This window comes from Ursus maritimus, unplaced genomic scaffold, assembly GCF_017311325.1.
Source record: "Ursus maritimus isolate PB19 unplaced genomic scaffold, ASM1731132v1 scaffold_25, whole genome shotgun sequence".
Classification (NCBI taxonomy): Eukaryota; Metazoa; Chordata; class Mammalia; order Carnivora; family Ursidae; genus Ursus; species Ursus maritimus.
Window position 1 is genome coordinate 26,557,281 of NW_024425008.1, and position 26,822 is coordinate 26,584,102.

At 44.3% G+C, this 26,822-nt stretch overlaps 1 protein-coding gene and 1 non-coding gene across 4 annotated transcripts; one reads left to right on the forward strand and one right to left on the reverse strand.

Annotated features, from left to right (window-relative positions):
• Positions 1-337: 337 nt before the first annotated feature.
• Positions 338-26,419, reverse strand: LOC103674204 (peroxisomal succinyl-coenzyme A thioesterase). 3 transcript variants are annotated; one of them, XM_040641675.1, is made up of 3 exons: positions 5,552-6,023; positions 2,766-2,968; positions 338-1,598 (listed from the first exon to the last, which is right to left on the reverse strand). In XM_040641675.1, the coding sequence occupies exons 1-3, from the start codon at positions 6,006-6,008 to the stop codon at positions 993-995; spliced, it is 1,266 nt and encodes a 421-aa protein (XP_040497609.1). In that variant the 5' UTR covers positions 6,009-6,023; the 3' UTR covers positions 338-992. The 3 variants fall into 3 exon arrangements, with proteins under 3 accessions (XP_040497609.1, XP_040497608.1, XP_040497607.1); XM_040641674.1 differs by lacking the exon at positions 5,552-6,023 and adding an exon at positions 24,381-26,419 and having other exon boundaries at positions 343-1,598; XM_040641673.1 differs by lacking the exons at positions 338-1,598; positions 2,766-2,968; positions 5,552-6,023 and adding exons at positions 19,745-20,639; positions 23,029-23,231; positions 24,381-26,419.
• Positions 20,689-20,759, forward strand: LOC121105281. The gene has a single exon (XR_005837750.1). It is a non-coding gene; the product is annotated as a small nucleolar RNA SNORD56 (small nucleolar RNA).
• Positions 26,420-26,822: the final 403 nt, after the last annotated feature.

Here is a 26,822-nt window from a genome sequence, read left to right on the forward strand (position 1 = left end):
TCCCTCTCCCTCTGCCCCTTCTCCTCCTGCTCCCTCTTTCCCTCNCAAATTAATGGGGGAAAAAATTAGTTAGAGGGGCAACTGGGTGGCTCAGTCAGCTAAGCGTCTGCCTTTGGCTCAGGTCATGATCTCGGAGTCTTGGGATTGACTCCCATGTCCTGCTCCCTGCTCACCGGGGAGTCTGCTTTTCCCTCTCCCTCTACCCCTCCCCTCCTTGTGCACGCACTATAGCGCTCTCTCTCTCTCTCTCAAATAAATAAAATCTTTTTAAAAATCAGTTATATCAGTATATCAATACAGTTTTGCTTACAATAAATTTTGCTGTAAAGAATTCAGCTTTACTTTGTGAAGTAAATGTTACAAATGTTGAATTTTGTAAAGGATACATTATTAGTAGGAAGAAATTGAGGTTTCATTCACAAAAGCAAAGCTTTGCATTCGTAAGATAAAAGCAAAACTTACCATATGAAGAAGATCAATGCCCCCAATCTTCAGAGTGGGGTTCAGAAACAAGTCTTGAATACACATTCAGGAATATGTACTGGCAAGAAAGCAGCAGAGTCCATTCCTTAAGGGATTCAAGTGGGTATGTCCCCAAGGCTCATATATGGTCAGTTAGGGTCCAGAGGGGTTATGGAACTCTGAGCAATACAGCAGCTCCGTCTTCACAACCAGAGCACAGGTCGAAGCTAGGCCAGCAGTTGAGAGTTGGGCAAGCGCTTCTTACATTGCTCTTACTTACATTTCTCCCACAGGTTAACATTGATCCTATGGATCAGATCAGGGTTAAGCCTGTACGGTGGGTAACGTTCAGGGAAGAAGGGGATAGCAGTGAAGAAAGGAGGGTTGCAAAGCCTGGGAATCCAGTAGGGCCTGACAAGAAGCTGAGATAATTATGTTGTTACCAAAAGTTTCGTATGTGCTTTGGAAAACCCAATACATGTTGTATGAATTAGATTTTTATTAATAGTATCTAGTCTATGATTACAACGTTATATTTTGCTGGACGGGACAGACTTTTTACCATTGAGATGTTTCTGGAAGAAGGTCTGAATTTGCTGCCAGGCATCTACCTGTGCCCTTGACTGAGCCTGTGGCTCACCTCCATGCAATACTGCTTGGCCTAACACTGTGTGCACAGAAACTCTACAAGGAGGAAAATAAGGTGGTTCAATACAGTGACCAGTTCCTGAGTAGTAGATTATCTGGGGTCTGTCTTTCCCATGGGCTTGTAACCGTTCAGAGGCTATCTGAGCATAGAAGCCACTCTTCCAGGAATGATCATCCATGCCAACAAGAAACAGGAAGGGCCCCTGGGCCCTTTCCAGGGGAATAATACTAAGGTGATTGGGTTCCTCCAGTGGATTGTCCCAAACATCCACAAAACGCAAAAATCCTGATTCATTAATTGTACATCTCCCTGGGTCACTGCCAAGACTGGGAATAAGCATATCCTTGTAATGCAAAGGAGCTACTGTGTTGGACACACAGGAATTGATAAGTACAGTGGCTGTGATGCCCTTCAAGAAAGAGGCCATTGAGAGACACAGGTCACCTCCTTTGGAGAAGCCAAGAAGCCCAACATTAGGGCCTTTCACCTGAGGAAGAGAAACAGAATAAGCCTAGGATTTGTAAATGGAAGACATAAATGGTGATTTTATATTCTCTAGGTAGCTTTCTTAAATGTCATTTGCTTTCTTTCCTTATGCAACAATCCACAAAGCGCAACTGTGTCTTCTAATAAGCGAATCGATCGATTTCCTAGTACACAGGCCTTCCACTAATATTTATGGAGACTGGGTCAAGAGTACACACAGAGACCCATACACCCCATACCTAAAGATTTAAAAGTTATAAATCAAATGAACAAACTCTTTAAATATGTTCTTTTCTCCCACCTTGATAAATGTACCTCCATAACAGAAAATTTGAAAGCTTGGGAGAAGTTCTGTACTGGAATGTGGCCTGGGGGAGAGTCAGCCCCAGTCCTTGGTCCCTGGCCCACCTGCCTTCTTTTCCCATCCCCGGCTCCATCATGCACCTTGAGGGGTCTCTCACACACGTATGTGGACACCAGGGCCTACATGTTTAAGGCTTAGGTATATTCACATTGATACACCAGAGAAGAGACATGGCCTGAAGCAGGATCAGTGCTATTTGGCAAAGAATTCTGGGGTTCCAGATCACAAGGGCTTGGTGCATGTGTGTGTGCATGTGTGTGTAAGGCACGTGAATTCCAGGTGGATACATTCCCTGGGTCCCTTGGACCCCTCACCCTGTGGGCAGGGATGCAGCCCAAAGGAAGCCCAGAGTGTGGCCACCTAAAACAAAAGGTCCGGGACAGAAGCCCCGGACAGTCCCTATTCAAATGTCCCAAAAATGTCCCTTAATAGTCAGATTTTTCCCTCTATTCATTTACATTAGCCTTATAAATGAGAAAAATGGAATCTCAGAGAAAGCAGTTCCCTTATTCAGGAGTATAAGGCCACGTGCTGGTAGATGGAGTACCAGAATTTAAGGTTAGTAACATTTCGGTAGAGCTCTTTGAATTATGGTCAAGAATTACAGCGAAATAAACAGTTGAGTCTTAAGAGATCGGAGAGAGATGGGTAGAAATGAAAAAAATAATCCTAGTAACTTTTGAAGGAACTTTGGTGTCTCGTGACATAGGCCTAGCACCCAGTGTCCTGGTAGGGTGTTTGCGTCCAGTCCTGTGTCCGCTCCAGCCCCTCTCCTCTGCATTCAGGCAAAGCCCCAGAGCCCACCTTTGGATGCTGCAGCATGAAGTCTACAGCTTCTTCAAAGTACTCCAGGTGCATATCATCCAAAAAGTCGGGGAGGCCTTCAAATCTGAAATAAGCCAAAGCAAGCACAGCAAAACCATGTCCGGCCAGGAGGCTGGCCCTGTATTCACAAAGGCCACCACCACTTCCAAACAGATCGATGATCCCAGGGAAGGGCCCTGCACCTAGAAAGCACCACAAATCATAAGGCGTTTTAGACTCTCAAAAGACATTCTCGAGTTTCAGATTTTGGCAGTCAGCAAAGAGAAGTTTCTGAAGCACGGAAGGTTGGGGGTGGGGGAGTGGGTGGAAAAAAGACCCTTTCTACAATTTTGCCTTTTTTTTTATCTTTTAGTAACCTTCAGGGAGAAGGGAGGGGGAACAAATGCTTTACTTTTTCCAAAATTTTTCACATATTTTCATATATATATACACACACACACACACACAAAGTTAGAAATAGCGTATGATGAAATGTACATTTCCCACAAATTTTCCGCAACAAAAAGGATCAATTTGAGAATACTTGGAGAGCTGTCAAATGTTCTAAACACTTAAGGGTTTATTAGATATACTCCCCATGTCCTTGCACTCTCTGCCCCGGCCTTAAATACCACCATCCCTAAATGTGCTCTGTTCTCACTGGCTCCTGAATGTGGTATACACTATTCTCCTCCCCTCTCTAGTTTTTATGACCTGGTTGACCCGTCAGTTTTCAAACCAAAGTTTAGACCTCCCTTCCCAGAAGACTACCCAGATCTTCTCCAAGGCTGAGTTGAGTCAGATAGCCTTTATGTGTTCCCACCAACACCCTGGGTCCCTACTTCCCCTATCACAGCACTTGCCACATGTATAAGTTACCTGGGTCCTCTATTAGGCTGTAAGCACAGTGAGGACCATGTCTGACTTGAGTATCTGTTCTATCCCATATGCAGCATAGTCCTTGACTTAATACGTATTTGTTAAATGGTTGAACTCTTCCACATTATTTACAAAATTCTTTGAGACAGAAAACGATTTTTAAACAGACCACATGGTAGACATTGAAATAGTTAACAGAAGAGTGACTTCACTGGAACATCAGATACCATGGGGGGCGGTGAAAGCATTTTTGGAGAGAGATTCTTTCTAAAAATTTTTAAGCTTTTATTTATTTTAGAGACAGAGAGTGAGTGAGTGCTCACATGAGGGAACAGGGGAAGGGGCAGAAGGAGAGGGAGAGAATCTCAAGCAGGCACCCTGCTAAGTGCAGAGCTCAAGGCCGGGCTCTTTCCCAGGAGCCTGAGACCATGACCTGAGCCAAAATCAAGAGTTGGTCACTTACGAACTGAGCCACCCAGGCGCCCCTGGGGGGAATTCTTATTGAATTGGTCAGTATGACTTACTGAGCTCCTCCTGCATCGCTGGACAAGCCTCTAGGAGTACAGACATACAGAGATGTGTTCAATCCAATTCCAGGTGCAGGAGTTCACAGCTGAGTGTGTAGCCCCTAGTTAAGGTTGTGAATTGCTGAGGAGCTGTAAGAATAAAGCAGGGCTTCTTGTTTTAGAGAATGATGGAATTGTTTAGGGATTCTGTGAGATGTGGAACTCCAGCATTTCTATAGAGGAGGGGTTTCAGTCTGGAATTTGGTTCTAAGAGTTGGGTCATGGGTCTTGTTTCCAGGTCCCTTTTACCTAGTAAGCACCTTTTTACGTAGACTAGGGTTTCTCAACCGCAGCACTATAGACATTTTGAGTAAGATATGTTTTGTTGTGTGGGCTGCCCTGCACATTGTGAATGTTTAGCCACATCTCTGGCCTCTACCCACTAGATGCCAATAACATCCTCCCACCCCACCCCTGCAGTTGTGACAACCACAAATGTCTCCTGATATTGCCAAATGTCCCCTGGGGTGGGGGGAAATCGAGCCAGATTAAGAATCACTGACAGGGATGCCTGGGTGGCTCAGTTGGTTAAGCATCTGCCTTTGGCTCAGGTCATGATCCCAGGGTCTGGGATTGAGTTCCACTGGCTCCCTGCTCAGTGGGGAGCCTGCTTCTCCCTCTGCCTGTCACTCCCCCTACTTGTGCTCTGTCAAATAAATAAAAAAAATTTTAAAAAGTGTTTAAGAATCACTGACAGAGGGTTGCCTGGACAGCTAAGTCGGTTAAGGGTCTGCCTGGGGCTTAGGTCATGAGCCCAGGGTCCTGGGACTGGGTCCCACATCTTTGGGTTCCCTCTTCAGCAGGTACTCTGCTTCGCCCTCTGCCCCTCCCACCTGCTGGTGAGCACACTCTCTCTCTCAAAAATAAATAAAATCTTAAAAAAAAAAAAAAAAGAATCACTGACAGACTGTTTATGATGAGAGCAGGTGACCATCAACTGTTTTTTTAGGATTATGGAGCACTGCCTATGTGGGTTTCAGCTTCCTTGGAAGCTTGATGTGAAAAGAGGCAAAGATCACTCTCACACAACAGCAGAAGTCATTCCCTAATACTGGTATCTGAAACACAGCCGCCTGGCTGGCACTTGAAATAAATGCACGTTTTGAGTATGCTGAATGCACTTCTCAGCACGAAGCTAAGGAGTGGCAGTGACTCTAGAAAGTGCTGCCATGAAACTTAAGAGAAGAACTTCTGTCCAGACTCCATGATAGACTCTGGAGCGTGGGGACGAGCTTAGAAAAGTTCCATAATCATGTGGTACCCCCAGGAAAGCAAGAGGCCGCCCGGGGTCCCAGGACTCCACCCGGTTCTCCAGAACAGCCCGGGACGCAGGGCGCTCACCTGGGGGCAGGAAGAGCGTGGCGCGCACCCGGCCCGCGCGCACCGGCTCCCGCCGCACCCCGGGCCCCAGGAATTCGCGTTCGTGCACCGCCCGGCCCAGGAGACGCCCGGCGTCGGGCTCGTGGCCGTCGAGCACCTCCAGCTCCACGGCGAAGGGCGTCTGCACGTCCCGCTTCACTAGCCTATCCAGGGGCTTCTCGGGCTCCAGGGCCCACAGCAGCCCCATGGGCTCGACCCCCACGAAGCTGCCGCCCAGCGCGGGCGCGCGCTCCAGGTCCAGGAGGCCGTCGGCGTCGGCTTGGTACCGCGCGTGGGCCCGGAAGAGCGCGCCCTTCTCGTCGCGCAGGGAGGCGCGCAGTGTGACGGGCTGTCCCGGCGCCAGGCCCCGCACGGCGATGCGCACGGGCTCGTCCCAGCGGCAGCGGTCCGCGGGCCGCAGGATCACCCTCGCCGCCATCCTGATTACCGAACAGGGGAGGGCGGCTTCCCAGTCACGTGTCCAGCCAGGCGTCTCTCCACCTCCCTGGGAAGCAGTGGCAGTTGGAACCTTTGCGCTTCTAGTCCTGGACTCGCGTGAGACACTCTAAGCCGCCGTGTGCGGTCTCCTAGCGTTTGTGCCAATCCACTAGGGTCTGATCGGAACAAAGTAGCTGCTAAATTAAGAGTTCATTATTAATTCTGCAAACTGGTGCAGTAAGTGTGGAAGAGAGGTACAAAGACTGTTGAGATTGGGAAAGATACTGGCAGTTCCAAGAATCTGGAGCTTATAAGTTTAAAGGTCCCAGGTGATTATAATTAGATGATCAGTGGAGAAACAGCCTAATCCTTCCCTTGCCTCAATCCTTTAGCGAACCTTTTTCCTAGAGCTAAGGATACCAAGGGTGGCTTCAGAGCCGGTAGATATTTATGGAGTGAGATCTACCTGAATTCCGGTCTGATCCTGCTCCGCAATAGCCTGGCGATCCTTAGGAAGATAGGTAATTTAAGGCTGTGGATCCAGTCTTCTTGTCTGTAAAAAGCATATTGTGCTGCTACGTGGGCTAACGTAAGAACGCTGCACTGGTGAAGCTATATAGCAGGTGCTCAGTAAGAGGTTCGCTTTTGATTGTTTGTTTGTTTGTTTATTTATTTATTTATTTATTTATTTTGAGAGAGAGAAAGCACACTTGAGAGCACTAGCAGGGGAAGTGGCAGACAGAGGGCAAGGGAGAAGCTGACTTCCCCAGGAGACGGGAGCCCCATTCCGGCCTTGATCCCAAGACCCTGGGATCACGACCCCAGCCAAAGGCAGATGCTTAACCGACTGAGTCACCCAGGTGCCCCAAGAGTTTTGCTTTTCAAGTCACAAATCTGGTCACTGGCAGTGCCAGTGTTGAGTTCTGTCAGAGTTCTGGTAAGAAACAAGTGGCACGTTCCAATTGGGTAATTTGTGGGGAGTTTCATAAAGGGACTATTTCCAAAGGAATTGGCAAGGTTAAAAAACAAACAAGGCTGGGTGCAGAACCTTGGGCCCTGAAGGCTCAAGGTCAAAGGGCTGCCTGGCAGGAGGCTGTAGCCATGGTGGTGGGAGGAAAGCAATCCCTGGTGTGAAGGGGGTGGGGAGCAAGTAAATACCTTGACCTCACTCTCCTCCTGCCCTTCAGATTTCTGCCAGTGCCCTTCTTTAGCTGACCCAGCCATTCAGGTCAGCCTGCTTGGTTACACAACAAGGTGGATGGAGCACACAGAAGACACCCAGCGAGTGGAAGCTCAATACGCATTTATAACCTGAGCAAAAAGAAGCCAGACTAGGTCCCATATCTCAGAGTTCAGGGAACTTTGACTACTCTACCTCCTGAAGTAACTGCTGTGGGCTATTTAAAGTACCTGTTGTGTAAAGTGTTGCAGGCTGGGGCACGTGGGTGGCTCACTTGGTTAAGCATCTGCCTTAGGCTCAGGTCATGATCCCAGGGTTCTGGGATCTTGCTCCAGGTTGGGCTCTGTGCTCAGCAGGGAGTCGGCTTCTCCCTTTCCCTCTCCCTCTTCTTGCTCTCTCTCTTGTTCTTTCTCAAATAAATAAACAAAATCTTAAAAGTAAAAAATAAAGTGTTGCAGGCTGTTGTCAATCTAGGAGCACTCAGCTTGAACAGAATTTACCTGTGCTGCTGTAGCCACCAGCACAAACTGACATCTGCGCTCAGGGGCGCCTGGGTGGCTTGAGTGTCTGCGTCTTGATGGCACCTCAGGTCATGATCTCAGGGTCATGAGATCAGGCTCATGACCTCAGGCCGCCACATCAGACTCTGTGCTGAGTGTGGAGCCTGCTTGAGATTCTCCCTCTCCCTCTGCCACCCACCTAAAGAAAGAAAGAGAGAGTTAGAAGGAAAGAAAAGAAAAGAAATAAATTTGAAAAATGAAATCTGCACTCAGATTTCAGAAAGGCGAAGAAAAAGATAGCTTCTTCCTCTCCCTTCCCTGATACCCAGGTTGCTGTGAAGAGGCACAGAAATGGCTCCCAGGCACATGAGGGAAAAGCAGCTAAGGAGGCCTGGGGGGTCCTGGGATCGAGCCCCATGTCGGGCTCCCTGCTCAGCGAGGAGCCTGCTTCTCCCTCTCCTTCTGCCATTCCCCCTGCTTGCGTGAGCTGTGTCTTTGTCAAGTGGATGAATAAAATCTTTAAAAAAGAGGAGGAGGCCTGGGCTGGGCCATTCAAAATGCCTTCCTGTGGGGAGTTCTGCACTTAGGATCTCCTTTGGAGAAATAAGTACTTTACAGACCAGGGTGGGTTGCCCATGATGTGAAAAAGAATCAGCTGCTCTAAGAAAGAGGGTGGCTTCATACAAATTCTGATGTTTGTTTAGTGACTTGATGAAGTAGCTGGATATTTGGCACACTATCTCCAATATTAAACATAAAAATTAATTTTTGTGCCCCTGTTTTAGGGGTAGGGACTTTATGGATATCCTTTGCCTGACGTTGGTAGAATCTCTCTGGTTACCCCCAGATAATTACACTCCCGGAAAGGTTTCTGTTTGAGAAGGCCCCCGAACTTTTCCATGCTTAATAGCCCACTGACTTTTAGTTATAAACTCAATATGGAAAGGCTGAACTTCAGAGACAGTTACTTCAGTGTCACCTGATCAGTGTGCCATCAATATAATGAGTCATTTCACTATCCGAATCAGGCTTAGGACAGCTGTTTAAATATCAATTTAACAGATTATGTCAGATGTTACAGAGTTGAAATATCCTGGAGGCAAGACTGTAAAGGCCACCAAGTGACAGCAAACTGTTCTTCAAGTCTAAAATGTGAAAAAAAAAAAAGTATTGGGATTAAAAACAATGCCCTAGTAAGATCAATAGAAGGATACCAATCAGGGATGATTTTTTTTTTTTAAGATTTTATTTATTTGACCGCACAAGTAGGCAGAGCGGCAGGCAGAGGGAGAGGAAAAAGCAGACTCCCTGGTGAGCAGAGAGCCTCACGTGGGGCTCTACGCAGGGCTTGATCCCAGGACCCTGGGATCATGACCTGAGCCAAAGGCAGACACTTAACCAACAGAGCCCCCCTCCCCAGGCACCCCCCAGTCAGGGATGATTTAGAAGGCTCTTCCTATAGAAGAACATTTACAGATTCATTACATTAGTTTTCTGTAATCCTCAGTTGACATCTGAGATCCATCTACCTTTCCAGTAACCCAACTGAGAGTTGAAGGGGAAAAGGTTGGAAGTGGGGATGGATTCCCAGTTACTCCAGTATGAGCTATGATTTCACTCATGATCTGGCCTGGTACTATTTCCTGCTTACAGTTTTGGTGGGACAAGAGAGCTCCCTGATTCCATTTTTTAGCAGCCAGTATACATCCCATTTCAGTAAGTCCTTTCTCCAAGATAGCAATAACTTAATCGCAGTAATACTCTCTTGGTTACATAGTAGCCTATCAACAGTCACTTCCTGACTTCGATATTTGTGATATGGTTATGTAAGGTCCTAACATTAAGAAAGGGGGATGAATGGTATAGGGAATGCTGTACGAGTCTTGCAACATTTCTGTGGGTCTAAAATGATTTCAAAATAAAAGGTTGAAACAAAAAACAGTATTGGGCAGTGATGAAATCACCACAAAGGATACCTTTGGTCTCTGTCCCACCTGTGGAGTTAGTAAAACCGGTCCACTCAGACCCTTCCTCCTCCCTATCCTTGAACACTTAGTCTTTCCCATTTGATTGAGGTTTCCAAGACTTTGCATTATCTCTGATCCTGTATCTAAATCCCCTGAAATACTTGAATATTTCCCTTGTGCAGAGCAGCTGGACTCAGGCATATGATTTCTCCAGAGGAATCTGATAGTGTAAAAGGTCTAGAGAGAAAGGACGTCAGGGCCACATGTCTCTCCCTTTGAGGGGCCTTGTCCTTAGTCCTTAAGGAAAAGTTCGCTACGTTCAGAGACATTAAATGGAAAACATAGTTTTCAAAATAACTACTTGCTGTCTGGATACAAAAACAGCTTTACTCTTAGCCTGGTGAGCCAGCTCCTGGCTGGGTTCCCAGATCTCGGAATTACAGAAGTTATGTTGAGTGTTCGCCAAGACTGTCACCCTAGTGGCAGCTGTTACTGGGGAGTTTGAGAGGTTAAGTCTCTCAGGTGCTACATCACTTACTGCTGTAATTTTATCAACTCACTAGTAAGCAATGACCAGACGGTGTGACAAAGAAACACTTGTACGGGGGCGCCTGGGTGGCACAGCGCTTAAGCGTCTGCCTTCGGCTCAGGGCGTGATCCCGGCGTTATGGGATCCAGCCCCACATCAGGCTCCTCCGCTATGAGCCTGCTTCTTCCTCTCCCACTCCCCCTACTTGTGTTCCCTCTCTCGCTGGCTGTCTCTATCTCTGTCGAATAAATAAATAAAATCTTAAAAAAAAAAACCCAGTTGTACGGACAGAATGAAACACTGGCTCACAAAAACAAATTCTTTAAAGGATTTTATTTTATTTTTTAAGACTTAAATATATTTGAGAGAGAGAGAGCATGAGAGAGAGATATCATGAGCAGGGGGAAAGGGTAGAGGGAGAAGCAGACTGCCCCCTGAGCAGGGAGCCTGGTGTGGGACTCGATCCCAGCACCCTGGGATCATGACCTGCGCCAAAGACGGACGCTTAACTGACTAAGCCAGCCAGGCACCCTTAAAGCATTTTATTATTAAGGAATCTCTACACCAAACATTGGGCTCCAACTTACAACCCCAAGAGTTGCATGCTGTACCTACTGAGCCAGCCAGGCACCCCACAGAAATCCATTTTCTGTTTGCCCAATTCTCTGGCTATTTACCACCAACACCATCCATGCTCTGCGACAGCTCTGCTTCCAACTATTTGGAAGAGCAGGATGTAAATCTTCGAGAAAATAGGAATGCCAGTTTCTTTGCATTTTGGTGAAAAGTAGATTATTTGGGCAACTGGGGCAGCCTGGCTCCGGCTGATTCAGAGGGCCTCCTTAATCTTTCCTGACTCCCGTTCTAATTCTCCAAGACTGCAGTTGCTCTCTCACATCCCATGAGAAGGATCATGGTCACCTGCATAATCTCACCACACACGGAGACAGCAGCTAACTCTTGGAACATCATATTCAGAGGAGAGTGCTCACCGTGAGACCCTCTCTCCTCCAGTTCAGCCTGGTCAGTCCGAACGTCCTCTGCCTTTATCCTATGATCCTAGGAGCCGACATAGATTTTCCAGAAGTCTGGTTGTATATTACAGTGAGAGCTGGATTTCTGGGGAGTCACTGGTCTCTTCTCAATAGTGTGTCTATTCACTGGCCCTCAGAAGCCTTCTTTTACCTCTGTTACTGGGTACGTTTGAGGGGATCTATGGAGGACTAAATAAATTTGCCCTTCAACATCCTGAGAAGAAAAGTCAGAGAATCTGGTCTGGGGAAGAGACCAGCTGAATGCTCCCTGCCTATTCTGATTTCCTGAAAGCCCAGGAAAAACAGCCAGGAGACAGTGCTCTCATCCCCTCATCTTTTTACCCTAAGCTTTAAACTCCAAGACTCCTACCCAGATAGACTTTCCTCTCATAATATCACAGTTTTCTATTATCCTATTGTCAGTATCAGTCAGACTCAGGTCCTGCTAACTGGAGTTTTCTTTCCTGCCTCATGTCCTGTCAGTGTTTCCTCCAGTGGCACAAACTAATTCTGGCCTACCCAATGGACTACATAGATCTAGACTACATCGCATTGTTTCCACTGGTGGTCTGTTGCATCTTGAGTGTGGTCTCTAATTAGGACATCTGGAATCTCTATCATAGGACCTTGAACTTATCTAGGAGGTGATACCATCCTTGGATAAACTGAATGGCATTTGCTGGGTCTTAGAAGAATATCTTATGTGCAAATCATCAAGAACAACATGTACACACTTGGACCTACCAGCAAGAATTACCGGGAACTAGTAGAACCATCAGTATTCGCTTATGATACACAGTGACGATGCAGTATTTACTTTTACCAATGCCAAAGCTCATAGAGTTCCAGGCTTTGGCCATACCTGAGACCAAATAAAAGCTATAGCCAGAATCCTGGGATTATGAAGAAAATCCAGAAAAAATTTGATATTTTCATGCAGATTATATATAGTTAGTTCACCTTAGAGTGGACCAAAGCCTTTTCATTTTTTTCTGAGCATGAAGTAAGGTAGATATATAGACACTGATTGGCGTTTCTGTGATCAGTGAAGATCTTAGAAGGGATGGCATAATATGGGAGACACTCCTGAAAAACCCCATCATCCCTTCTCATGTCTTTATGTGATTAAAGTTTAAAGGTGTCGGGGCACCTGGGTGGCTCAGTGGGTTAAGTGTCTGCCTTCAGCTCGGGTACTGATCCCAGGGTTCTGAGATTGACCCCCATGGCAGGCTCCCTGCTCAGCAGGGAGTCTGCTTCTCCCTCTCCCCCTTTGACTCCCTGTGCTCTCTCTCTCTCTCTCTCTATCTCAAATCAATGAAGTCTTGGACAAAATTTTTAAAAATAAAATTTAAAGGTCTGAAATTATAATTGTAGTGGGCAAGATATTGTATCACATATATGTATGTATATGTGTGTGTGTGTGTGTGTGTGTGTGTGGAAATTAGTAGTGAACAGCATCATAAGACAAGAGAATCATTCTGTATCAAGAGCACCACCCTTTCATGTATTTATGAGATTCAAATGGGAAGATGGGTGCCTGGCTGGCTTGGTCGGTAGAGTATGCAACTCTCGAATCTCCGGATTGTGAGTTTGAGCCCCACATGGGGTGTAGAGATTACTTGAAAATAAAATCTTGAAGTAAAATTGGAAGATGTAGGGGCACGTGGCTGGTTCAGTCAGTAGAGCATGTGGCTCTTGATCTCAGGGTTGTGAGTTTGAGCCCCATTTTGGGTGTAGAGATTACTTAAAAAAAAATAAAATAAATGAGAAGATGTAGAGGAATTGCAATGCTAATAGATACTGTACAAAAAAGTTTTATTTATTTGAGAGAGAGAGATAGTGTGCATGGGGGCGGGGGGCAGATGGAGAGAGAGAGAGGAATCCAAGCAGACTCCCCTCTGAATGCAGAGCCTGACAAGGGGCTTGATGTCATCATCCTGAGATCATGACCTGAGCTGAAAGCAAGAGTTGGACGCTTAACCGACTGAGCCACCCAGGGGCTCCATGTTTGTACCTTTAAACAATATTTTTTTACTTTTACCAATTTTTGAATCTTACATAAAACGTTGACTTTTTTTACTTGATCACCATTTTTATTTAGCTGAATGCAAATCTTACAAGTGTATTCTACTTAAAAGGAAAAACATCTTTATGTACTATGATTTAATTTACATACCATACAACTTACTTATTTAAAGTGTAGAGGTCAGTGGTTTTAGTATATTCAGAAGGTTGTGCACTACTAATTCCAGAACAATTTTATCACCCCAAAAGAAACCCTGCACCCAGTTTCTCCACATCCTCACCAAAACTTGGTTTATTTTTTATTTTTTTTTGTTAAAGATTTTTATTTATTTATTCGACAGAGATAGAGACAGCCAGCGAGAGAGGGAACACAAGCAGGGGGAGTGGGAGAGGAAGAAGCAGGCTCATAGCAGAGGAGCCTGATGTGGGGCTCGATCCCACAACGCTGGGATCACGCCCTGAGCCGAAGGGAGACGCTTAACTGCTGTGCCACCCAGGTGCCCCTTTATTTTATTTTTTAAAAGTAGTCTCTGCCCAACATGGGGCTCAAACTCACAACCCCAAGATCAAGAGTCATATGCTCTACCAACTGAGCCAGCTGGTTGTCCTTCTGTCTTTTTCATTATAGTAATTCTAGTGGGTAAGAAGTGGTATCTGATTGTGGCTTTAATTTGTATTTTCCTGGTGCCTAATGATACTGAGCATCTTCTCATGTGTTCATTGGCAATTTGTATATTTTCTTGAGGAAATGACTATTCACAAGTATTGCGTATTTAAATTCCCTCAGCCTGAAGTTTGACTCATTTCCTCATCCTCAATCAGGTTTCTGCTCAAAGACTACCTATTCAAATATGTCTTCCCTCACCAGTCTATTTTAGATTTAAAATATTTAAAATAGCACCTCTCTCATCATGCTCTGATCTTATTTTTTTATTCTTTGCAGCATTTATCATTTTATTTTCTTACTTCCAAACTAGAATAAATGCTCTTGACAGCAAAGACTTTGTTATCTTTGTTCATCTTTGCCAGGAACTTAGAACATTGCCTACCCCATAGCAGGCTTTTACTAAATATTCGTTGAGTGAAGTTGAATACTGAAGGCAACAACAGAAAATAAAAGCTTTTCTGTTTCTTTTGGAGTTCCTTTCAAAAAGGTACTCAGCAGGTTTTTTTCACCTTGACAAAATAAATGCTATATAATTAAGACCTAACATAAATCCACTTTGAATATACATAGGAGATACAGAGTTTACACAGATTGGTTAAACTGACTTTAATTTTCAGTGAGATTTTATTTCATTATTCATCGATGACAAATTCTTAGGACAAGGTTTAACTGTCATAATTCTGTTATTTATTTTTTACATTTACTTTATACCCTGTACATACACCTACTCTCACTTGAGGTTAAAATGTCCATCTCTTACTCTCTGACAGGAAATCAATACTATATATGATCTAAACTGATTTTGTAGAGCAGAAAATTGAACATACTAGGAAAATCCACCTGATATTTTGTTCCTTGGTAGAATGTATAGTCCATTTACATTTAATGTAATTACTGATCTGTCTGAGTTTAAATTATTAGTTATTTTCTATCCTGCTTATTCTATATTTTTTATCTTCTTTTAGCTTTTTAAAAATTATTCAGGGTGCCTGGGGGCTCAGTTGGTTAAGTGGCTGACTCTTGATTTCAGCTCAGGTCATGATCTCAGGATGGTGGGATCAAGCCCGGCATCAGGCTCTGTGCTCAGTGTGGAGTCTGGTTGAGAATCTCTTTGTCCCTTTCCGTCTGCCCCTCTCCCCACTCACATGTGCTCTCTCTTTCTCTAAATAATAAATTAAAACTATATAAAAATTAATCCATTTACCTCCTGCATTAGCTTGTGGTAATAACTCTTGATTCGTTAACATTAAATAAAAATTAATATTTTTACCACCTTGTGAAAACTGCAGTGGTTTTAGAACATTTCCACTGCACTTATTTCCTTCCTACATATGCTATTTAATTCTATGTGTATTTTAAACTCCATAGTATATTATTTGTAAATATTTATTGGGGCATGTGGGTGGCTCAGTTGGTTAAGTGCCTTCAGCTCAGGTCATGATCCTGGGATCGAGCCCCATGTTGGGCTCCCTGCTTACCCGGGAGCCTCCATCTCCCTAGCCCTGCCCTCCCCCACTTATGTTCTCTCTCTCTCTCTCAAATAAATAAAATATTTAAAAATATATTTATTTAGATTTATATACACATATACACATTTATTTTTTTTAAGATTTTATTTATTTATTTGACAGAGATAGAGACAGCCAGCGAGAGAGGGAACACAAGCAGGTGGAGTGGGAGAGGAAGAAGCACGCTCATATCGGAGGAGCCTGATGTGGGGCTCGATCCCACAACGCAGGGATCACGCCCTGAGCCGAAGGCAGACGCTTAACCGCTGTGCCACCCAGGCGCCCCCACATATACACATTTAACCTCTTCATTATATTCCACTTCTTCCTTCGTGTAAATGCTCTCCCCTGGAGACATTTTCCTTGTGTTTGAAGAATTCTCGTTAGTTTTTGCTTTAGAAAAAGATATGCTATATTATCTCAATTTATATTTTTCTGAAAATGACTTTATTTCGATTTAATTTTTTTCAATAAGCTTTATGAAAAATAAATGCTTTCATATTTAAATATCTCTTTTGCTAGCCCAGGCTTCTACTTTGTCACATATTTTCTGTCAGTGCTTTGAAGGTATCATTCCAGTGGCTTCCCATTTCCATTTTGCTGTTTTTACGTTAGTTTTTGGATTATTGTTGTTCCTTTGAAGGTTGTCTTTTTTCTGTGGCTGCTGGGAAGGCTTTTTAATCTTTAGCTTTCTTTTCAGCAGTGTTCCTGCATAACAATTCTGTGGACAGATTGCAAAGATCACTGCAACAATTAACTCCCATCTCAGATGTTCTTCTAGGAATCTTGCAGTTCCCTTATCAGGAGGTAAGATTCTGTAGCCACTTTCCTTGCACTGACATCTTTGTGTTTATCTCAACCAATAGAGTACAGTTGAAGTGATGCTATGCGACTTCCAAAGCTAGGTCTAAAAAATGCCACGTATTTCTGCCATCCTCTCTTGGGACATTCATTTTGCAGGTCAGATATCATGCTGTGAGAAAACTCGAGCAGTCTGTGGACATGCCCATATACACAGGAACCACAGTTGCCTTTAGGACTAGGTAGCTGGTGGAAGTTGGAAGGGCTTTAAGGAGACTGTTAGTGAAAGCCTAAAGGACCCCATGGAGGCTATTATTGAGGGCCTAAAGGAAAGCAACAAAAACTTATTGGAAGCCGAAGGCAACACTGACCTTGCAGTAATGTGAAAAATGGAAGATACACCTAAATGAATTCAATAATCTGGCTGAGGGCATTTCCCAGCAGAGTACTGACAGTGCCAGCTGGCTTCTGCTGCTGCCTATGATAAAATGCAAGAGAAAGAATTAAACTAAAGAATGACCTGTTACATGTGAAGGAACCAGGACTTGCCAAGTTTGACAATAATACTGTTTCTCCTTCCCGGCCTCCCCATATGGCAAATTAGTCTTTAATTAAGACAGGACCTCAGACCAAAGTCAAATCCAGAGTGGGTCTATGGGAGATCCTTCGTAAAGACCTCAGAAAGATTCAAGGTAGAACATTTCAGACTGACAGAAGGCCCTCTGAAGATTTTAAGGTGTCCCCAGCAGATCCTAACTATTAAATAATAGGACTTGTTAGAATCTCAAGGGTATTACCCTCAGCATCCTCACAGGGAGACCCAGGTACAGAAGTTCTTGCCTCAAATAGACTTATATTGCTGTGTTTTACCTAATAAAGTGAACCTCATTAAGGTTTTTAGAAAACCCACATAGTTCTTAAGAGAATTGTTCTGGTAGCAGTACAAATGTGAACTGAAATAGAATGCAGAGAAGGAAAGAACTTTGGACTCCTGATCTTTTTCATCTAAGAAGCTGACTGAGGAGACTTTGTCGTTGCTAACTCAGTTTTTTTTTTTTAATGGAAAAAAAAAAGGTTTTCACTCAGAGGGTGGAACCAAGAGCTACAGAGAACAACTTACAGAGGGTTAACTGAGCACCAAAGAATTCGCAACATGTTCTCAGCTGGATTTCAAAATTGCTAGGGGCCAGTGACTGTTGTGTGCCTCCCACTTCCCCCATTTTTGAACAAGAATGTAAGAGTTATCTTACACCTATCCCACATTGTATTCTCTGTGTGTGCAGTTGTTTCTTTAGTTCACAGGTCTTCACTTTGACAATGATACTCTAGGAGCCGTACCCAAAGAAGTATACCAGAGGAGCCTCATCTGTACCTGGATGTGATACAGGTGATTCAATCTTAGACTATAATGGAAGGAGATTTTTGAGGGGCCTTGGAAGAGGAATGGATGTATTCTAACTGTGGGAGGAATGTGAACCATTGTGGCCAGAAGGCAGATTTTCAAAAATTGATTACAATATTTCCCATCCTATATTCTTCTAGAACCTTGCTGCACTCCTTTTAAGAGGTGAACTCTATGTTGTCCTTGACCTTGGGTGGGGCTTTGGGACTGCCTTGACCAACAGAGTATGGCAAGAGTGATGCTATGTAGTTTCCAAGACAGGTCAAAAGAATGCTGTGCAATTTTGCCTTGCTCTCTTGGGATGCTCACTCTTGGATCCAAGCCCAAGTAGCCAGTGGAACGACCCATGTGGAGAGAAATTGGGAGATCCTCCTAACCCATAGGACTGTCTGAATTCCCAGATGATGGCCACTACCAACCTCCCTGCCATGTGAGTGAGAAAAATAAATGGTTACTATTCCCCCACCCTTTTTAGAGAGAGTGTGTGAGCACAGTGGGGAGGGGCAGAGGGAGAGGGAGACAGAATGGTAAGTAGGTTGCATGCTTGGTGTGTAGTCCAACATTGGGCTTGATCTCACCACCCTGAGATCATGACCTGAGCCGAAATCAAGAGTTGGATGCTCAACCGACTGAGACACCCAGGCTCCCCAAATGGTTACTGTTTTAAGCCACCATATTTTTGAGGGAGTTTTTTACATAGCAATCGCTAACTGAAACATACCCCAAAACATTGTCATGTGAAATAACAATCATTTTGCTTATAAAGACACGTTTTGGAGAGGGTTTAACAGGTACAATTCTGCTCTGCTTCAGATATCCAAAGCCTTTGCTGGGAAGATTTTAAATGGCTAGGAGCTAAAATCATCTGGAGGTTTTTCACTCACATATCTGGTACCTGGGTGGAAATAACTTGAAGGCTGGGCTCCATTGGGACTATCACAGGAAATGTCTATAGTTGGCCTCTCCATGTATTTTTGGCTTCCTCACATCATCACAACCTCAAAGTAGTCAGACTCCTTAAGGTGGCTCAGGGCTCCAAGAGCAAGTGTTCCCAGCAGAAAAGGTGGGATCTTCGTAGCTTTTATGATTTAGCCTCTGAAGTTACATAGTACCAGTTATGCTCTACACAACTGACTGACACAGCAGCATATCCAGATTTGAGAAAAGAATATGGATCTTCCACCTCTTAGTGGGAGAAATGGCAAAGGATTTATGGCTATGTTGTAAAACTGCCACAGATAATTTTTCTGTGATAATATGGTATTCTTTATACTTGCCTTGTTTGAAGTGTATAGTTGTTACGAACTGAATGTGTCACCTCAAAATTCATATTTTGAAATCCCAAACCACAATGCAGTGGCATTTGAAGGTGGGGCCTTTGGGATATTATTAGGTTTAAGTGAGGGCATGAGAGCAAGGCCCCCATGATGGAATTAGTGCCCTTATAAAAAGAGGAAGAGAAACCAGAGCTCTCTTTCTTTGCCACAGGGAGACATGGGGAAAAGACAGCCATCTGTAAGCCACAAAAAGGCCATTACCAGGAACTAAGTCTGCTGGAACCTTGATCTTGGACTTCCCAGCCTCCAGAAAAAATGATTATCTGTTGTTTCAGCCACCAGTCAATGGCATTTTATAGCAACTCAAGCTAAGACATAGTGCTTCTAGAAAATGTGGTTTGATGTCTTTATCAGTTTTGGAACATTCTCAACCACTCTCTCTTCAGATACACTTATGCAGTGCTTTGCAGCCCTGATGTCAAAGAAACTGAGGAGTGAGGCCTCTAAGAATGTCACACTATGGTTTTCCAAAGTCTATTCTTAAAGCCAGGAAGCAGGAAAATAAGTCATAATCATTCATCCTTGAAACAGAGTTTGGACTTAACTATCCTAGAGATGCTCCCCTTCTTTACCCCAACTCCTCCTCCCAGAGGCTTCTTCTCTGATCTCCAAGATGAAAAGGTCAGCCTGGCTTCCTTATACCAACACCTCTCTGTAATGTTTGGCCAATGAAAATTCTATCCTGCCACCAGTTTTGAACCAGTAGCAAACACTGGATGTCAATTCTCCCACAGTGATTAAAGAAAAAAACAGTAAGCTAGTATTTGTTCAACTTTAAATTTCATCCATGGCTTAAAGTGTTAAGTAAAAAAAAATCTAGAAGAAAATACAAATTTTAACAGAGGGGATGCTTTTTACTTTTTGTGTTGTATACTTCTAATTGAATCTTCTATAATAGGCATGTGTTACATTAGTAAAATTAATGAAAACATAACGTATTAAAAATGTTACCTAAAATGAGTCATTAATACCCACGACATAAATTTAACATTATCGAGGGGACAATGGATTCACATATGATTCTTAAACACCAGAATCTGACCTTGATTTTCTCATGTCAATAATAGACCAATGCATTACAATTTAGGGGAAGCTATATTCTGGATACCTCCAAGATGCTTACAGAAAAAGGTTAGAATTTGTTTCCAAGCATCTTCCTGAGCCCTAGAATGAGCCCTGGGCTCCCCACCCCAGATTACAGGTTTGTTCAGTATTTTCGGCACAGAAGCTGGGCATAGGGGGAAGTAAGGAGGCTCAATATAATGCCCAGTCCCAGGATAAGAGATGATCTGGGGTTTTTCCTTTCCATGCGCCTGTAACCGTTGAGAGGCTATTTGGGCATATAACTCACTCCTCCAGTTATGGTCATCCTGACCAACGATGAAGAGGATGGGTCCCTGGGCCTTCTCTATTGGAATCATGCTGGGGTTCTCATGCCCTCCTACAATATCATTCCGTATATCCACAACATCCAGGAGGCCTGAGAAAGCTACCTTGATTCTCCTAAGATCATGGCCCAATGATGGGATGCACGTCCGCTTGTAGTGTATGCCTCTCTTTCCACTGAACCCAGATCCATTGATGGAAACTGTGGCTGAGATGTTCTTCAAAAATGAGGCCATGGAAAGACAAATATCAGCTCCTAAAGAAATGCCCAGAAGTCCAATGCTTGGGCCCTTTACCTAGAAGAGAAGAAGAAAGAGGAGTCAAGAACGTATCTCATAGAAAAATGTTCTATGATGGCAATATTTTTCATCAACATCAGTTTTCTTAGTGAGTGTTGATACTTTGGGTCTGAGGGTAGAGGGAAAATGGGGGCTGGGAAGTAGCTGTCCCTTTAGAGGCTGACAGAAAAAAAAGAAAATGGAGCTCCTGGTTGGCTTAGTTGGTAGCACACATGAGTCCTAATTTTAGGATTGTGATTTCGAGCCCGACACTGGGCAGAGATTAGTTAAAAAAAAAATAATAAAGGTTATTACCTATTAAAACATTTTTTTAAACATAACTAGAGGTGCTAACTTTAATTTGTGAGTTGGCCACAGAGTATCAACCTCAGCCCTCAAGAGTTTCTATCCACATAAAAAATATCTGGGTGAACACGTGGCAAACAAATTGTAAACTCACTGGCAAGTCTGGGTCTTGATTACAAATGTTCCAGACTATCATCCACTAGAGAATGCTGAGTCAAGGAGCCTGTCAAGTTCAGGTCCTCATTCAGGTGGGCATGACCTAAGTCTCAGTGTGCCAAGGTACCTAATTGTGTGGAACCAAGTTCTGTTCTAAGCGAGTGACTCATCAGACCCCATCTACATACCCTGGCAAATGATTAACTTTATAGAAACAGCGTAAGACTTCAGAGTCAAATTAAGTAGTTCTTAGCTTCTGAAATACGTGGGCAAGTTCTGATCAAAATCTGAGAACACACTGATACCAGAAATTAAAGATTAAAAAATCAAAATAAAAAGAGTCTGCACAGAAAAGTAAACAACAAAACTAAAAGACAACCTAAGGAATGGGAAAAGATATTTGCAAATGACATATCTGATAAAGGGTTAGTATCCAAAATTTAGAAAGAATTTATAAAACTCAACACCCAAGGCACCTGGGAGGTTCAGTGGGTTAAGTGTCCAACTCTTGGTTTCGGCTCAGGTCATGATCTTAGGGTCCTGGGATTGAACCCTGCCTTGGGCTCCCTGCTCAAGGGGAGTCTGCTCCTCACTCTCCCTCTGCTCCTCCCCCTGCTCATACTGTGTGCACTCTCTCTCATTTTTTTTTTAAATCTTAAATAAAAGATGTTCAACATCACTCATCATCAGGGAAATGCAAATCAAAAGTACAATGAGATAGTACCTCTCACCCATCAGAATGGCTAAAATCAACAACACAAGAAACAAGTGTTGGTGAGGATGTGAAGAAAAAGGAACACTCATGAACTGTTGGTGGGAATGCAAACTGACGCAGCCACTGTGGAAAACAGTATGGAGCTTCCTCAAAAGGTTAAAAATAGAACTACCCTACAATCAGTAATCACACTATTTGGTATGTACCCCCAAAATACAAAACACTAATTCAAAGGGATACATGCACCCCTATGTTTATTGCACCATTGTTTACAATAGCAAAATTATGGAAGCAGCCTAAGTGTGCATCAATAGATGAATGAATAAAGATGTGACATGTGTGTATACACACACACACACACACACACACACACACACACACACACTGGAATATTATTCAGGCATAAAAAAGAATGAAATCTTACCATTTGCAACAAGATGGATAGAACTAGAGAGGATAGGCTAAGTGAAATTAAAGAAAGACAAATATCATGATTTCACTCATATATGGAATTTAAGAAACAAGCAAATGAAGAAAGGGAAAAAAAAGAAATCAAGAAACAGACTCTTAACTATAGAGAATAAACTGATGGTTACCAGAGGGGAGGTTAATAGGGGGATGGATTAAATAGGTGATGGGTTTAAGAAATGCACTTGTGATAAGCTGCTGAATCCCTGTATTGTACACCTGAAACTAATATAACACTGTATGTTAACTATTCTGGAATTAAAATAAAAAACTTAATTAAAAAAACGCATGTAGGGGCGCCTGGGTAGCTCCATTGGTTAAGCGTCTGCCTTGGGCTCTGGTAATGATCTCACAGTCCTGGGATGTAGTGGGTTCCCTGCTCAGCAGGGAGTCTGCTTCTCCCTCTCCCTCTACCTCTTCCCTCTGCTCATGCTTTCTCTCTCAAATGAATAAATCAATCTGGAAAAAAATAAAAACATATAGAACTAACAATTTAGAAACTCATTTTGCATAACAAATGCAAATTCCTGAGTAATTCCTTTAAATAAAACCTCACATGGATTTTTACGATTAATTCTGCCTTACTAAGCCATCTGACAGAGAAAGTGTAAATAGGCACCTAAAGCCAAGGAAGGCTCCAAAAGAAATCTCTGTGAAAGAAGAATCGCAGCATCCAGGCACCTGGCACCGGTGAGTGCAAAGTGACACCCTCTCTGGATGTATTTCTAGAGAGAATGATATAATAAAGGACATTAGGAGAACCTCTGAGTGTTGAAGCATGTAGCACAGGGCTTCTTCAAAGTAGTCCAGGTGTATGCTGTTAATTTCCTTGGGGAGATCTTCAAAGTCATAATAAGCTAGAGCCAAAGTGGCAAAGCCATGACCTGCCAAAAGGCTGGCTCGATATTCCATAAGGCCCCCTCCGGTTCCGAAGATGTCAATGATCCCCGGGAAAGGTCCAAGTCCTAGAGAAGAGAACAATATAAAGGAAAGGCATTATACAATTTAAACAATTTGCGTTCCTTTTAGAGATCTTTCTATTTAGTGGGTTCCTATGTATCAAAGAGGGAAAAAAAAAACCAGCTTCCCGAGTTACTAGGGCAAAGAAATACAAGTACCTTCAAAGGAAAACCTACAAGGTACCTTCTCATTGAAGAGTTTATCCTCCATACCATTCTTTAAGTTATCTACAAGGTTCTAAGAAGCTTTAGTTACCACGGAGAGTAACAAAGTCTTTCACTAATGACTACATCATGCAAAGAGGAATTTCATGGGTTTTTTTTTTTTTTTTAAGATTTTATTTATTTGTTTGACAGAGAGACAGCCAGCAAGAAAGAGAACACAAGCAGGGGGAGTGGCAGAGGAAGAATCAGGCTCCCAGCATAGGAGCCTGATGTGGGGCTCAATCCCAGGACCCTAGGATCAGGCCCTGAGGGGAAGGCAGACGCTTAATGACTGAGCCACCCAGGCGCCCCAGGAATTTCATGTTTTAGACTGTTGATTCATAGTGTTCTGTTAGGGGATTGGACATAAAATTAATCTTGAAATAATGCTTTATGTTGTGTTGCATTTACCCTTGGCTTTGTGTGTGTGTCTACTGATATTTCAGATGTCTATTTAGAGAGAGGAAAGAAAAATATCCAGAGATGGCTTCAGGTGAGAAAGTCAGTGGAGTCTAAAGTGTCATCTGTGGTACATACGGGGCATGAAGAAGTGGAGAAGAGGCCCAGTGTACCCACAGCACTACGGAAGGGTGATACTCCAATAGCTTCCTTGATGGATAGGGCTGATGAGATCTATAGAGTAGTTCTTAGTGACAAATCAGACCACATACCTATCCATCCTGACCCTCACTTGTGGTTTTTTTTTTTTAATCTGCAGAATAACAGTCCTCACTTCATTGAGATATTATGGCGATTAAATGACATAATGCAAGCAAAACGCGTAACACAGAGCCCAACACGTCAAAATACTCCATTTTGGTTGGCCACTGGCTTAGTCATTGTCACCTTCTCCCTCCTTACAGAGGAGTTGAACTCCGCCTGCAGCAGTACCGGAAACCTCTGACCGCCACCGACCCCAGACGCGCGCCCCCGTAGCCCCCCCACACTCACCTGGGGGCAGGAAGAGCGTGGCGCGCACCCGGCCCGCGCGCACCGGCTCCCGCCGCACCCCGGGCCCCAGGAAGTCGCGCTCGTGCACCGCCCGGCCCAGGAGACGCCCGGCGTCGGGCTCGTGGCCGTCGAGCACCTCCAGCTCCACGGCGAAGGGCTTCTGAACGTCCAGCTTCACAAACCGCCAGAGAGGCTTATCCGGCTCCAGGGCCCACAGCAGCCCCATGGGCTCGACCCCCACGAAGCTGCCGCCCAGCGCGGGCGCGCGCTCCAGGTCCAGGAGGCCGTCGGCGTCGGCTTGGTACCGCGCGTGGGCCCGGAAGAGCGCGCCCTTCTCGTCGCGCAGGGAGGCGCGCAGCGTGACGGGCTGTCCCGGCGCCAGGCCCCGCACGGCGATGCGCACGGGCTCGTCCCAGCGGCAGCGGCCCGCGGGCTGCAGGATCACCGTCAGCATCCCGGCTGCGCGCCGCTGCCTTCTGGACCTGGAGCGGGGAAGCCGGAGGTCGCCAGCGGCTGAAGTGCGGTCCAGGCGGGGGAGAGCGCTTCGCAGGCCCGACGGGGTCAGGCGTCCCCTGGCGCAGGAACAGTGGGTGGCGGAGCCGCGTCAGGAGGCGTCTGGGCGTTTCAGACCCGTGGCCTGCGCACCTGGGACCGGCCCGAGGTAAAAGCAGCAGGTCGTTCTCCCAGTCCTGGCGGGGCGCGCGGGGCGTTCAGAAAACGGGCTGTGGTGCGGAACCCGCCTCCGGCACGCTTGTCTCCCTCAGGCCAGACTCAGTTCTTGGAGTGAAAGTTGGGTAATGGATTCGTGGTGAAATCAGAACTGAGTGAGTTTAGGCAAAATTCCTAGAATTCCAGCCCCTCCCTGAAAAGGGCAACTTTTTTTCTTTTTTAAACTTTTAGTGAACTATACATAAAAAAGCGCGCAACCCCGAATTGTACAGTTTAGTGAATTTTTACAACCGGAACATACCTGTGTAACCAAGCACGGGAATCCAGAAACCTCATTACCAGCACTCCCGCAGCCACCCTTATTCCTGCTCCAGGCACTTCCCCTGTCCCCAAAGGTACTCTAACCTATTCCAACAAAATGAGCTATTTTATGGAAGTGAATCCTTCGCTGTGTCGTCTCTAGTGTCTTTCTGCTTTCGCTCAACATTGTTTGTGAGGTTCACGTATATTGTTGGGTGTAGTGGTAGATCACTTATTATCACTGCTAAGTGGTGTTCCATTTTGTGATAGGACAAGTGTTTGTCAACGTTACTACCAATGGGCTTTTGATCGTTCTCAGATTGGGACTATAGTGCTATGAACATTCAGGAAGCTGTGTTTTGATGAACATTCATGTGCATTTCCGTGGGGTATATACCTGAGTGGAATTGCTGTATGATAGGGAATGCATGTGTTCAGCCTTAGTAGATGCTAAAAGTCAACCTTTTGAACGTGACCCCAGGAGCAGTATGGATATAATGTTCAGAGATGCCCAGCATTTTATTTATACATACAACAGTAATAGCTACTCTTTATCAATGCCCAGGTGCTTTACATACAAAATTCAACATGTTCACAAAATACTGGGAGTATTTTTCAAATATCGCTGAGATGGAACTTGAGTCTTGGGGAATAGTAAGCCACTGAAGTTATCTAAGAAGTGACAGAGCCTTCACTAACTCCAAATGTGGAACTCAAAAGGTGATTAGCAGCATTGTGGTGAGGTGTAATCAGAGGTCCAGCTCCGACTTTATTAACTAGTTCAGTAGCCTTCAACAAGTTTTTTATTTCTCTGGGTCTCAGAGTTCTTGTGTGTAACATGGTAAAAGTCTCTGATAGAGGATGAGACGTGATAGCATATATGAAAGTCTTAGAGTATGTGAAGGAAAACGTAATGTTGATTTCTTAATCGCCAGAGACTGAACCCATGTGTTTCATTTCTCATGGTCTCCAGATAATTGCCATAGGTTTGCATATTGCTTTTTTAAACATACATATATTTGTGTATAAGAGAAATAAATAAATAAGAAAAATTTTGAGGTCCCTCAAAAAGTTAAAAATAGAGCTACCCTATGATCCAGCAATTGCAGTACTGGGTATTTACCCCAAAGGTACATACGTAGTGAAGAGAAGGGCCATATGCACCCCAGTGTTCATAGCAGCATTTTCCACAATAGCTACATTGTGGAAGGATTTGAGATGCCCTTCAACAGATGAATGGATTACGAAGATGTGGTCCATATATACAATGGAATATTACTCAGCCATCAGAAGGAACGATTACCCAACATTTGCAGCAACATGGACGGGACTGGAGGAGATTATGCTAAGGAAATAAGTGAAGCAGAGAAAGACAATTATCATATGGTTTCACTCATTTCTGGAACATAAGAAATAGCAGGGAGATCGGTAGGAGAAGGAAGGGAAGAATGAAGGGGGGGTAAACAGAAGGGG